General features: G+C 40.1%; 3 protein-coding genes across 3 annotated transcripts in view; 2 read left to right on the top strand and 1 right to left on the bottom strand.

Annotated features, from left to right (window-relative positions):
* The window catches only part of psme2 (proteasome activator subunit 2), a 5,960-nt gene extending 5,636 nt beyond the window's left edge, over positions 1–324 (top strand). The window contains exon 11 of the mRNA XM_028569557.1: positions 1–324. This exon is cut by the window's left edge and continues 20 nt beyond it. Within this exon, the coding sequence (XP_028425358.1) occupies positions 1–61 (61 nt within the window). The 3' untranslated portion in view covers positions 62–324.
* lsm5 (LSM5 homolog, U6 small nuclear RNA and mRNA degradation associated) lies at positions 292–4,539 on the bottom strand. The gene is made up of 5 exons (XM_028569558.1): positions 4,261–4,539; positions 2,934–3,029; positions 2,777–2,804; positions 2,617–2,689; positions 292–566 (listed from the first exon to the last, which is right to left on the bottom strand). The coding sequence occupies exons 1-5, from the start codon at positions 4,310–4,312 to the stop codon at positions 534–536; spliced, it is 282 nt and encodes a 93-aa protein (XP_028425359.1). The 5' UTR covers positions 4,313–4,539; the 3' UTR covers positions 292–533.
* Positions 4,540–5,541: 1,002 nt separating this feature from the next.
* avl9 (AVL9 homolog (S. cerevisiase)) overlaps positions 5,542–13,678 on the top strand; it is a 30,798-nt gene continuing 22,661 nt past the window's right edge. Inside the window, exons 1-2 of the mRNA XM_028569720.1 lie at positions 5,542–5,832; positions 10,049–10,169. Of these exons, the coding sequence (XP_028425521.1) occupies positions 5,749–5,832; positions 10,049–10,169 (205 nt within the window). The 5' untranslated portion in view covers positions 5,542–5,748. The remainder of the gene's footprint in view (positions 5,833–10,048; positions 10,170–13,678) is intronic.

Genomic DNA, 13,678 nt, shown 5'->3' with positions numbered 1-13,678 from the left:
CAGCAAGAATCTGGAAAAGGTGACCAATCCAAAAGGAGAGGAGAAACCTTCCATGTACTGAAGCTGGAGGGGGGTGATGTTCGGGAGGGACGCATTCTACAACTCGCCTATTAATCAACTGTCTGTTCAGTAATGCTGCATGTGCATTACTCAACCTTTTACTAATTCTCAAAAATAACTGAATCAGGGTTATTCACTCTCTGCTGTTGTATGAAAACACTCTGGTTCTGTACAGACACTTGCACTAAATTTAAGTTGTACAACTATGGGTTTAAAAAAAAAAGAAACCAATAAAGACTTTTTTTTTATTTGTAAAAAGAAAAAGGTTGTTTTTTTTCATGTGTGATCCACGATATACTTGTCATTTAACCATTTTGTTAACAAATACTCAATTAGGAATCTTACAAAAATATTTCCCTCCCTCAAAATCAAGGAGGGGAAGACCAATAACATGATAAAGTATAAGGAACAACATAGGAAGAGCATAAATCCATAACACAAATCTGCCTCAGCCTTCGGTGACGATTCTCAACTCATACTTCAGGACCTTCTCCTCCAGGAATGAGCTGCAAGAAAGAAAAGACGTGGATAGAAATCATGCTGCCAAGGTTTAAAAACACACAAACAGGTCGTGTGAAGGTACACAGTGCTCATTGTGCTTCTTTCCCTTTCCTTTGTGTTAAATATATATATATGTTTGTGTGCATGTCATAGGTTTAAAAAGTGAAAAAGTCTATCCTAAAAGGGAGTTACCGTCTCCCACACTAAACACTTATACAATACATGTCATTCAGCTGACGCTTTTATCAAAAGTGACTTCCAATTAATTCTTTTCAACCTTGATTTTGCAAACTCCAGACAACAAGTAGTAAGTGCAAGTACATTAGCTTTAAATAAGCAAAACTACAAAGAGCCGTATGAAAGTGCAGCTTCAAGAAATATATATATATATATATATATATATATATATATATATATATATATATATATATATATATATATATATATACATACATATACATATACATATACATATACACACACACACACACATATATATTTTTTTTTTTATCCGAGGTGCAGTCGGAAGAGATGTGTTTTGAGCCTTCGGTGGAAGATGTGTAGGCTTTCGGCTGTCCTGATATCAATAATGAGCTCATTCCACCATTTAGGAGCCAGGACAGCAAACAGTCGTGATTTCGTTGAGTGACTAGTTGTCCCTCGCTGCGAGGGGGCAGCGAGCAGGTTGGCTGATGCAGAGCGGAGTGGGCAGGTTGGGGTGTAGGGTTGGACCGTGTCCTGGATGTAAGCTGGGGCTGATCCGTTCGTGGCTCTGTATGTAAGTACTAGTGTCTTGAAGCGGATGCGGGCAGCAACTGGTAACCAGTGGTAACCAGCGAAGGGAGCGGAGGAGGGAGTTGCAGTAGTCTAGACGTGAGACGACTAGAGCCTGAACCAGAACCTGAGCCTCCTTCTGCGTTAGAAGGGCACGTATCCACTGTTGTAGTCAAGCCTTTACTTCCGTGACAAACGTGCATCACTTTGCAACCCAATGTTGTAATAGGCTCGTTTGAGATGAACTGCGCCTCGCTTGTATATAAAGTGGACGAGAGCTCGCTTATAGTCGACGAGAGCAGGCGGCAGCAGCAGGGGGCGGTGACGAGCCGGACAGCTTCCAGCTGTTTCCAGCAGCCTTCAGGCTGAACAGGAAGTCACAGAAACACTCCCATCCTGTTAGGTCCGATTCCGATTTGATAAAATCTTATCAGACCCATATATCAGGTTGTACACAGTCTCCAGTTGTTTTTACTAAAACAGAGTAGCTGTCAACATGCAATCTGTTGCTGATGTCACTAAACAACAGACTGTAGCTGATCTGTAATCTGAACCGATTTAGTCTCTCTGACTTCTAAACGTCACTATCAGCCAAACACATGTTCTGTACACAACAAGCCTTTTTAAATCAGACAAATAGCAATTAAAATCCCTCCAATTCAAAAACAATAAAAAGTTTACATAAAACGTCATCATGCTGAGTCGATTCTGAACCAATCAGCTGTTAGATCCGCTGAGAGGCAGGCGTTTCCCATCATGCCCTGGGTCCGCCTGGGTCTTGCAGTCGGTGGAAAGCGACTGCGCTGCGCTGCCTGCGTCTCAAACCTGCGGCCGCCTTGATCTCGCGAGGTTACCGTCGCCCACGTGTGCGTGACGTCAGAGCAAGTCGGGATCAAGTCGGACACAAATCTAACCGGCGTGCATTGGGCGCCGAACGCCGGTGATCAATTTTGCGCAGACCTGGCTCATCTCGAAACAAGCCTCATACCTAGCTACTGCGCATGTGCGACTCCCTACAAAGATGGTACAGAAGTGAGATGCCTCACTCTGTAGCTAAAACAGAGAGCTCAACACACAGGGTGAAAAGAGGAGCTGCAGCAATGTGCAGTACAACACAAATATGGTGTTTTTTTGAAAATTAAACCATGTAAACATATTCTGCTACAACCTCTAAATACAATTATGAACCTGAAAATGAGCATGATATGGGCACTTTAAGATACACCTGGGAGCCTATAACGTGAATGTAATGATACCAAAACATGCACAATATTTACATACCATGGTGATGTTATTGCCATTGAGAAGGATTTGGTCCAGTTTGGTTATCCTCCGTCCCTCTGGTGTGATTTCACTGTAAAAAAGATATATATTAATGAGTTATATCAGCAACAGGTGCCCTAACAATGACAATTAATGCCAAAACAGGAGGTGTACTTACAATTCGGTCACATCTTCCAGGACCATGTCTAAAAGACTGAGTGAAGGATGCAAACTGGGACAGTTTCAGAGAAAACGTCAAAATAACGCGGCACATGAAACGTGAGACAATGCATTTTTGTTTTTAAATTATATTGTAATAAATCTGGAAAGGATACTGACAAAGTCGTCAAAACCCAGCAGGGTGCCGACGATTTCTTTATCCGTTTTCATGACGATGTGAATTCGGGAGCCGATACATTTGTCCACAAGCTCTGAAAGATTAGAAACAACTGAAATTAAAGATCCAGCAATTTTCTATTGTTTTCCTTTTGCACAATTCTCAATTTCTTGCGTTGCACACTTTCGTTGGAAATCCTGTTTGTATTAGAGCTGAAATGATTAGTTGATTAACAGAGAATTTCATCTGTAACTTTTTTAATAATTGATACATTTCAGTAATTTTTTCAAGCAAAAATGCTTTTTAAAATGTGAGGATTTGAGGCCTTATTCTAACACAGACATATACACATACACATATATACACACACACACACACACACACACACACACACACATACATTATATATATATATATATATACATATATATATTTGGTTTCAGACTATTGGTCAGACGTCCAAGACATTTGGAGATGTCAGTTTAACTCTGACAAAATATGATGATCAATGTATTAACTGAGACACTAATCACAGATGAATATATAATGAAAACAATCGTTAGTTAAGCGCTTAATCCGATTTTGGGCTGCAAAAAAATAATAAATATGAATTATCAATCTGCTGGTTATTTATTGTCAGATGCACAAAAGTGAAAGAAGCGGTCATTGTCACTGAAAATCTCTGGCTCCATCCAACAATGCTAATTAAATTAGTATGTATGTATGTATGTATGTATGTATGTATGTATGTATGTGTATATGTATATATATACTGTATATATATATATATATATAAAGTAAAAAATATATGCGAATCTAAGACATACAATAGTGCAAGTTAAAATATAGGGATAAATATTGACATAATATAATGTGAAGTAGGATCATATAAATGTGTGGAAGACAGTAATTGCAAATGAATAAGCTGAATGTAAACATGAATGTAGTAAATGTATATGGTGAGAATAACATAGCTGACCGATAGTCCAACATACAAGGATATTTGACATCTTAAAACAACGAAATATCTTTAAACCTGATAAGAGACACACTTTACGGTAATTCACTAGGACGTTTTAGGAATTAAATTATAAAATGATATGCAAGTTGATAATAAAATAAAAATGCCTTCGTATCTGCTGCAGAGACAGCTAACGTTAAGTTCCGATCATGCGCCTGTCTGGAAGCATGGTGCTAACGCTAACTAACAAAACGTAATATTTGAACTACCGCCTCAAACTCCAGACACTTCATTCTGACTTTTAATACTGATTTATAATCAGCTAATTAAAACAGAAAGTCGGCATTTATAAGAATTTACAAACCAAGTGGGAGCAGCTGTGACGGATTTGTTACTGGAGTCGCCGCCATGTTCATTAAATTAGCAGCAGCCAGAAGCAATCGACACAAGAACGTCACAAATCAGACGAAAGCCATCGATCTCGCATCAACGAACGGTTATCCGAAGAAGTTTGTCATGTTCATTTTTCAGAAATCGACGAGATCAGTTTAGACAAACTAAACTAAAAAAAACTAAATAAAATACACAACTTAATAGAAATAACACAAATGGAAAAGACCCGAAGATTAAATGATGTTGGTCAATCTATTTCCACACGATGGCGCGGGTTGTGCTGGGTGGTCAATACATGACGTCATCCTTTGACTCCAACAAAGATGATAGAGTCAAGATAACTCCCCACCGCAGGTTCTTTGGTCTGTTAGTCCCAGTGGTCGAAGGTAATAAATGAATAACCTAAATATTATTAAATAGGCTACGTATGTGTACATAGTGTATCACGTTTTATTTTTTATTTTATTATAAAACAATGTATTTCATATACCCTGGATTTAATCCGTTTTATTTTTTATGTATTTATTATAAAACAAATGGTTGTATATAGTCTACCCTGGCTTTATCTCTGGTCGTATCAGTTTTGTTCATTTTATTTATTTATTATATAAAATAAATATAAATAAATATAAAAAAATGTATATGCCCTGGCTTTATCTCTGATTTATTCAGTTTTGTTCGTACATGTGTTTTATACATATGTTTTATACTTTTGTTCTGTTAATAAAATGAAATATTAACACATATTATTTCTTTTAAAGTGTAAAATCCTATTCCTTACATTTTATATAAGTTATACAACAATTGTATTCATGCCTATTTAGTCTGTACTGTTCTGTACCTTATGTAGCCTATTGTATTCCAATGTTTTCTCAGTTAGCCTTTTAAAATTATATCAGATTAGTAAACAGAATGGGCCTTTGGGACATTGGATGAATAGTTGCTGATAATGGGCAATGTAGATATTGCATTAAAGATCAGCCACATCTTTCTACAACAGTCGAACCCTTTTGCAATTATGTAAGCACATAATGTGATCTGAAAACTGCTGCCCTGGTTTAGAAAAAAATCTAAAAACAATGCAACTGATCTCAGCTAGTATTCTGTCTATAATGGAGTGGAATGGAAATGTCTAAGTGACCCCAAACGTTTGACCGCTGGTTTTATCCATAGACAGTATATAAGAAGGTTTTATCGCTTTGCCTCCGAAAGCTTTGACGGAGGCGGAAGTGCGCTGCGGTGAACCCTCTCGCTCCGGTCCCTCCTCTGACACCCTTGGGACGAAGAAGCGGAAGAAGAGAATCCTCTCCGCGCCGCCGCCGTGTTGTGCTTCTGTCCGCCTGTCTTCTCTGCTGCAGAATCCCGGGTTGGGAAGCGTTGCTGTCTGTGTTTACATCCGACCCCCGAGTTCTTAACAAACACAGGACGGACGTAAACATCCTGTGGGTGGGGGTGGGAAATGGAGTCTCACGGCAAAGACGATCTGAAGGGACCGGTGCTGCACATCGTTGTGGTTGGATTCCACCACAAAAAGGGCTGTCAGGTACGTGAACCCCTGCTAACGGAGCTAACTAGCGCTTCCTATGGTGATCTCATAATAAAGGCACATTGGCACTATGTTTCTCTACGGATTCATTTCTGACCACAGCTCCCCGACAGAGTCTGTCTTTTCTCTGACGGTGCATTGCGCAGACCCTGCACGAGCGACGATAACGTATTCACACGCAGACATGCGAAGCGAGGGTTTTTAGTTCGCATCAGCTGATTGCTCTGGGCTCTCGGGGTTATGTAACATCATGGGCTCTGCTGCCACTTTTAGGCATCTTTCCAGTTCAGTGTATTCATCAGCGAGCTCTGCTTTCTACTGCAGGCTGCAGCTTGCTCTCCTGGATACAGTATTCATCTTTCCTCTCTGTTATTAATCTGTCAAATAGAGCTGGCTAATGTAGCACCTGCATATCAATCAACAATGTGAGGATGTTTTAGGTGCTTACAGTATTTCATGTGAGCTATAGGTATATAGCTATAGTAGCCAGCTCACCCAACTAGATTGATAGGCCACACTTTACACTCATATTTGTCATTGTTGGGTCAATGTTTAGCAAAAGAGATATTGATCTCAATGACACTTCCTGAATAGATAAAGCTTAAACAACTAAAGCTTTCACAACATAGTATTGGCTCACTGTAACTGCAAATAAAGATGGTATTTACACCACAATGATGTTATTATAACGGGCTGGTTAGTGTTTTCAGACCTGGGACCATACAATATCTGAGTTCCTGTAATGATTAATCATTTTAAGTGAACGTTCCCCAAGTTGCAGCTTCTCAAAAGTCAGGATTTGTTTTTGATTTTTGATCGGCGTAAACAGAACCTCTGAATTTTGACTGTTGGTTGGGAAAAAACTAGGGCTCTAGTAGGGCGGGGCCATATGGAGAAAATCAGATATCACGATATTCTTCACCAAATACCTCAATGTTGCTATTGCGGCGATATTGTATGGTTGACAATAGGGTTGGGGGGGAAAAAATCGATACAGATCGCTGTATTTTCCGTGGCAATACCATACACTAGACGCCAAGTATCGCTCTTTTATTATATATGTGTTTTTGGTCAGTTTGTCTGCTTGACAATCTCATTTTGCAGCAATAAAATTGAAGTGAGATGAACAATATATATATAAAATATTATTGAAATTATAAACTGTCTGGTGAAGAATGGAATTTCAATGCCAGATTTAGGTACTTGAAAGTTTCACAGACATTTTTTTTTTCAGACCGCGCCAATGCTTCTTAAAACAATATCTGCTGTCATATCACACGGATGTTTTACAAGTATTAGTCTCGTTTTGCCAGACCTTCCTCCACAGCGCTGCGGAGGAGGGTCTGGCTAGTCCACACAGCATTCCGGGATGGGAGGAAAACGTGCTCTGGTTTACTGGCATTTCTTTAAACCAATCACAATCGTAATGGGCAGCGCTAAGTGCCTCTGCAAAACAGCCTCAGGAAGGAACTTGTTTTGGTGGAACATGTGTACGTTCAAAAGTTGTTTTCGTCGTGCAACAGAAAACTCAGATTGGACAGATAGTCTAGCTAGCTGTCTGGATTTACCCTGCAGAGATCTGAAGAGCAGTTAACCATAGTCCTCACAAATCCACCGGAGTTTAGAATTCCAACTCAAAAACCCCCCGGAGTAATCCCGGAAGTGGAACGTCATGGATATAGAGAATACAAGTATCCACTCACAAAGCCACAGACTGACCTGCTTTTATCACAACAACAATCACATCTAAAGTCCTCCTTCAGTGTTTTTTCTCCACAAAGCCTCAGTTTGGTTTCTTTTGAACAGAAACACGCCCGCAAACAAAGCTGGCGTGGTTTTGGGTTCTGGTCTTATTGCTCCTGTAAAACCTGTTTAACAGTTCAGACGGTACAGTCACTTTCAGGTCGGCCTTTTGCCCCCTGAAGCGTATGTGAGCCACTCAGCATAATACTGCACCAAGTGCAACTTGCACAAACATAGGTTTAACTTACATCTTTATGAATACTATTTCAGTATTTTCATTCCCACCTTGTATATACATTTGTACATTCTTTCCTTTTGTATTTTTAATCTTTATTTTTTGAATATTTGTTCTTGTATTCTATCCTATTTATTATTTCTTGTACATTCTGTATGTATGTATGTATGTATGTATGTATGTATGTATGTGTCTGATATTTTGCTGCTGTAACCCTAAAAAATGTCCCAATTTGGGATCAATAAAGTCTATGCAATCTAATCCAATCCAGTAAGTACCTCTAACGCATCCTCTAATTATCGCCTCTTCTTCTTCAAAATTCTTTTCAATTTACAGGCCGAGCTGGCGGCCATTAAAAGCAAACGCTGTTCCTCCCCCGTGTTGTTGCCGCTGCTCTCCATCTGTCGAGTCGTTCCCGTGGCCTGTTAAACTCGACTCAGCGGGCTAGGAAGCAGCTGCTGAATAGGAAAAGTTAAAACAGACATTTTGTTTTTTTGGGATGTCAAATTGAGAGCCAACAAAGCGTGCCGGGGCCTGTTTTCTCTAGTGGTGGAGGAGGTTATCTGATAGGGGGTCAGAGATCTCCTGCTGGGTATCAGATTGGGTTCTTGGCTCTGTAATCCGTCTGTCTCCTTCTCTTTCAGCCTCTCTTTAACAATGCCCCCCCCCTTCCTTCTTTTATTCACCTGCCACCCATCCGTTTCTCTGGCAGGAAGCTTATTGAAGAGACACAGGCAGTGGTGGAGGTGAAGTATTAAGATCATTTACTGAAGTGAAATTAATAAAACCACACTGTGAAAATACTCCACCACAAGCAAACGTCCTGCATTCTTACTAAAACTATGTTTCACTAAAATGTACTCAAAGTACTCAAAGTAAAAGTATTCATAGTGCAGTACAATGTCCCCCGTCAGTGTGTTCCTATTATATCTGATGTTTCTGGATTAATATTACTGGAACACTTCATCCTTCCGTTTTTATCACATTCAACATCAACACACCTGGAGATACGTGTGTCTGTGTGTCTGTGTGTCTGTGTGTCTGTGTGTCTGTGTGTCTGTGTGTGGCGTTCAGGATCTTCAGGTTATTCTTGTAGGAGGCTCTTAACTGTCACCACTGGCAGGAGGCTGGGCTTTGTGGGAGAATAAACGGGGGTGTGAACGTTTCCCACAGGCAGCTTTTTCTTGATCTAAGTGGATCCATAGTGAGGTCAATGAAATACAAAAATACTGATAATAGATATAGAAATCTGTCTGACATAAGATTTCATAATAATGCAACACCGGATGTTTAGTCTGTAATGGGAAAGTTACCGTTTTCTGAAGCTGGGCGACAAAAATGCTGCACTGTTCTTCGTTTCTTTTCTTTTTTGGCTAGTTAGTGTCGTAGCTCTAGCAATCGTCTGATTATTAAACAACTATGGAATGGATTGACATGAAATTCCCAACGTATATTCATGCTACCCAGAGGATGAATCCTGCTGTCTCTGACTTTTCTTTTATTGCCACGATGAGATTAAAACTTTAGCTTCAGACAAGCCCCAGTGCTGAGGTTTCTGCAAAGAGGAAAGAGACCGATTTCCTTTTGGGATTGATGAATTACACATTATTACAAGTATTGTAATACATGTATAATGTACACTGAACTGACCGAAGATACTCTCTGTATATAAATATATGTGTAACTAACAAAAATGCCAAGAGTTGCTTACTGGACTTCTTACATTCTTGATTTCTTTTCAAATAGTATGACAAATAATAAGAAGAGATGATGCAGACATATAGGATTAAAGTAGGGCTGCCACCTCTTAGTCGATTAGTCGACTAATCGGTCGTTTTGGTCTTAGTCGACTAAGATTTCTTTAGTCAATTAGTCATTTTTTATGCTTATTCATGCTTAATTACTCATTTATAAGAAACTTATGAGCACATTTATGGTAAACACAAGATTTAAAGTGGTGATTTTGCAGGATTAATTGTGTAGAAACTCAGTTTTACAGATGGTTAATTAACTACATTTATATTGTGCTTTTCTAGTCTTAACCACCTCTCAAAGCGCACAGCTCTGTCAATTAAATCAGCTAATCGATTAGTCGACAAAATCGTATAAGTGTTAGTCGACTAAGAATTTCTTTAGTCGAGGACAGCCCTAGATTAAAGGACTTTTTTTTTTTTAAAGCAGCATATCAACTGTTAAGTTAAACCACGCTGACTTTCTGCCCCCGCCCCTTTTTAGGTTGAGTTCTCGTACCCGCCGTTGATGCCAGACGAGGGCCATGACAGTAACCTGCTGCCGGAGGAGTGGAGGTACCTGCCTTTCCTGGCTCTCCCTGACGGAGCGCACAACTTCCAGGAAGGTACGACACGCCCACAGCGTTTATAGTTCAAAGGGCCGAGGGTCGGTTGGCACAATATATATACATGTGCAATGGCTGAATGATTGAATTCTATTTCCTGCATTTAAGTACATTTGGTCTCACGTTGCCAGACCCTCCTCCACAGCGCTGCGGAGGAGGGTCTGGCTAGTCCACGCAGCATTCGGGATGGGAGAAAAACGTGCTCTGGTTTATTGGCATTTCTTTAAACCAGGGGTCACCAACCTTTTTGAAACTGAGAGCTACTTAATGGGTTTTGAGTCATACGAAGGGCTACCAGTTTGATACTCTCTAAAATAACACATTTGCTCCGTTTGCCTTTAGTTATATATGATTATTAATGATTAATGATACTCGTCTATGTGACGACACTGATCATGTTAATGATTTCTCACAATAATTATCAACAATGATTTAACAAGGTGGGAAACCGATAATATCAATATTCAATTTTCAGTTTTAGAACAGGCCTGAGGGCTACTCATGTGGTCCTTGGGGGCTACCTGGTGCCCGCGGGCACCGGGTTGGTGACCCCTGCTTTAAACCAATCACAATCGTCTTGGGCGGCGCTAAGTGGAGTACGAATCGACGGCGGCGCTGCAAAATAGCCTCGGGAAGGAACTTGTTTTGGTGGAACGTTTGTATGTTCAAAAGTTGTTTTAGTCGTGCAACAGAAAACTCCAATTGGACAGATGAGTAGATAATAAGAGAAGAGGAACGTCGTGGATATAGACTAAAGTACATTTAATCAGTCTAGATAAGAAGTCATTGTTATAAAAACAATATAAATCTCTACATTATTAATGCACTAACTCTTTTTAAATGTTTAGGTTTATTGATAGACAGTTTAGACACTTAATACTTTATGATCCATAATGTTGTATTTGCATACGCGAAATGATGATTCAGTCACTTAGTTTTTTTGTTTTTTTTCCTCTCTTGTGTGAATATTAGCTTTTCTTTGTCTTCTATGATAGTAAACAGAATATTTTTAGGTTTCGGGCTGTGGATCGGACAGAACAAGCATTGTGAATGTTTCGACTTGTGAGGGGCATTTATTGTATGGATCATCACATGATTCATCTTTTGCAGCTTTTATTTGCAACTTTTACTACAAAGAGCTCTGCTATTTTCTGTCTTACCTTTTTGATTAATGTCCAGTGTGCATTGTCTTCTGCAAAGAATAGAGAATATCAAACATGCAGAGGGGGTGAAAGTGTGTTTTTTTTTTTTTTTTTGCTTTGATTACCGTCTGCAGGCGTCCAATCGCATTCACGCAAGTGCACGTTACCGGTAGATTTGTACCACAAACTCCATATTTCTTCACGATCACCCTGAAGAAAGATAACAATTGTTGCCACCGTAATGACTTCTCAGTGTTGTGGCATCCTGCCTGTGACTACTACAAACTGTCCAGTGTTTTTGGCTTCTGATACACTTTTAAATGCATGAATCATGAATCCGTTCCTTAATCATAATGCATCCATATTTGTGTAGTGTGTATCTCTAAATATGATGCATCTATTTGGTGGAAACATGGCATTTTGAGTCTGCTATTGAATATTTGAAATGGTGAAAAAACAGAGTCCAGAAGTGTTTTAGATCCTCACGCGTTATTATGGATCCCACGCAACTTCTAGGCAAGACCCGCCCTACGAAGCAGCCTGATTGGTCGGGGTTAGGCATCGACCTCGAGTGGTTAAGGCTAGGATAGCCGACTGGTCAGGGGATAGGACCGGATACAAATCGGGTTCCGTTACCTTGCGTAAGCATGGACTAAGGCTGGGCGATAGTGAGAAAATCAGATATCACGATATTCTTGACCAAATACCTCGATATTGATATTGCGCCGATATTCTAGGGTTGAGAATTGGGACTTTAACAAAATATCTTCACATTTAGATTTTTGATAAATAATCATCAGTAATGTGGACATAATGTCTAAGTGGGGAAAAGGCAAATAATAGAAGAGCTAGAACAGTCTGGTAAGTTCAGAAAAGTACATCACTTTACTGTAATACAGCCTTTAAAACCAGGAAAAGACAACACTTATGTCATATCACGATATGACGATATCCAACATCTAAGACGATATCTAGTCTCATATCACGATATCGATATAATATCGATATATTGCCCAGCCCTAGCATGGACCTCCTCCATAACAACGCGATCCTCGCATTGGCAGCTGAAGATTAACCGGTGCAATTTTGATTTTGTTGAAGCAGGTGTCTCTTTTGAGACGAGAAACCCTATCCAGGCTGCACTAAGGTTAGAGCAGGACTCTGCGGTGACAGGGAGCCGCCTCTGTTCTCTCGCTAAACCCTGTGAGTGTCCCGTGTGTGTGGCGGCGGCCGCCATGTGACGGCCCTGTGGTTCACCACTGCTGTTCAGACTGTCCTGCGACAGGCAAACAGGAGGAACTGAGTCAAAGTTCAACCGTAACAGTTACACCCATTAAACAATCGTTGTTACAGGACGGGCGAGTTTCTGTCGGCGGCGGCTTTCTGTTGGTCTGCTCACTGTTTGTGAAAGAGGTTGAAAATGTGACAAGAATAAGCTCCCAGAGCAGAAGATGCATCCATCAGCCTGAACGTAGGACATCTCTGCTTTTAAACGGCTCAGCACGAGCAGCTCTGGATCCCTCTTGCAGAAATCTCTCGTGTCCAAATTTTGTCCATTTGTAAATGTAGAAAAACCTTCGATCCCCGCCGTGCATTTCTTCATCTTCTGTGTCCTTTTTGTTTCTGCAGCTCCGGCAGAGCTGATTTAAAAAAAAAAAAAAACAACAATTAATGTGAGCGACTCCCTCTGCAGTGCTCATAAACACAGCAGTCACACTGCTGATATAACTGGGCGTTGCTTACACAGGAATACACCGCAAGGAAGGACTAACCCAGTCATCGCATAAATACACACACCTTGTTTTAAATCATTCCTTTGGACATCAATGACAGCACAATTATTGTCGTGTTTTGGTTCTTTATTCATCCTTTTTCGTTGTTTCGACCTGTCAATAACTTCCCGCAGTAATTTAGGAGTGGTTTTGGTCTAGCAGCTCGCTTCTTTTCTGTCATTTAAAGCGTAACTCTCGCCAAAATGCAACCTAGGGTCTTTTTGTGAATGTACCCGATGTCAAACTTTCGTTTAAAAGCATGATTAGGACGGAAGCGCCACTTTTAAGATTGACAGTATTCTCGTTTTCGGGTGCTAGGGGCACTACTGTGATCGCATCAAAATCAACATTTTTAAAACACTAAGAAGGCTCGACACAACATGAGACTTTGCTCCAAGTATCACCAGGGGCTCCACACATGAACTCAGCATTTAGAACATTGGTTGTGTACACAGAGTCTACTAAAAAGGAAGGTTTTAACAACTCACTGTAGCTGCTGGTTTTTACACTAGCCGTCCATCTCGCCAAAAGTATTTATTTATGTAAAGGGTATTATAATAGGTTTTTGGGGTGAGTTGCACCGGCCAGTTATGAT

This window comes from Perca flavescens, chromosome 22 (genome assembly GCF_004354835.1).
Source record: "Perca flavescens isolate YP-PL-M2 chromosome 22, PFLA_1.0, whole genome shotgun sequence".
Classification (NCBI taxonomy): Eukaryota; Metazoa; Chordata; class Actinopteri; order Perciformes; family Percidae; genus Perca; species Perca flavescens.
This window is presented reverse-complemented; position numbering and strand designations above follow the sequence as displayed.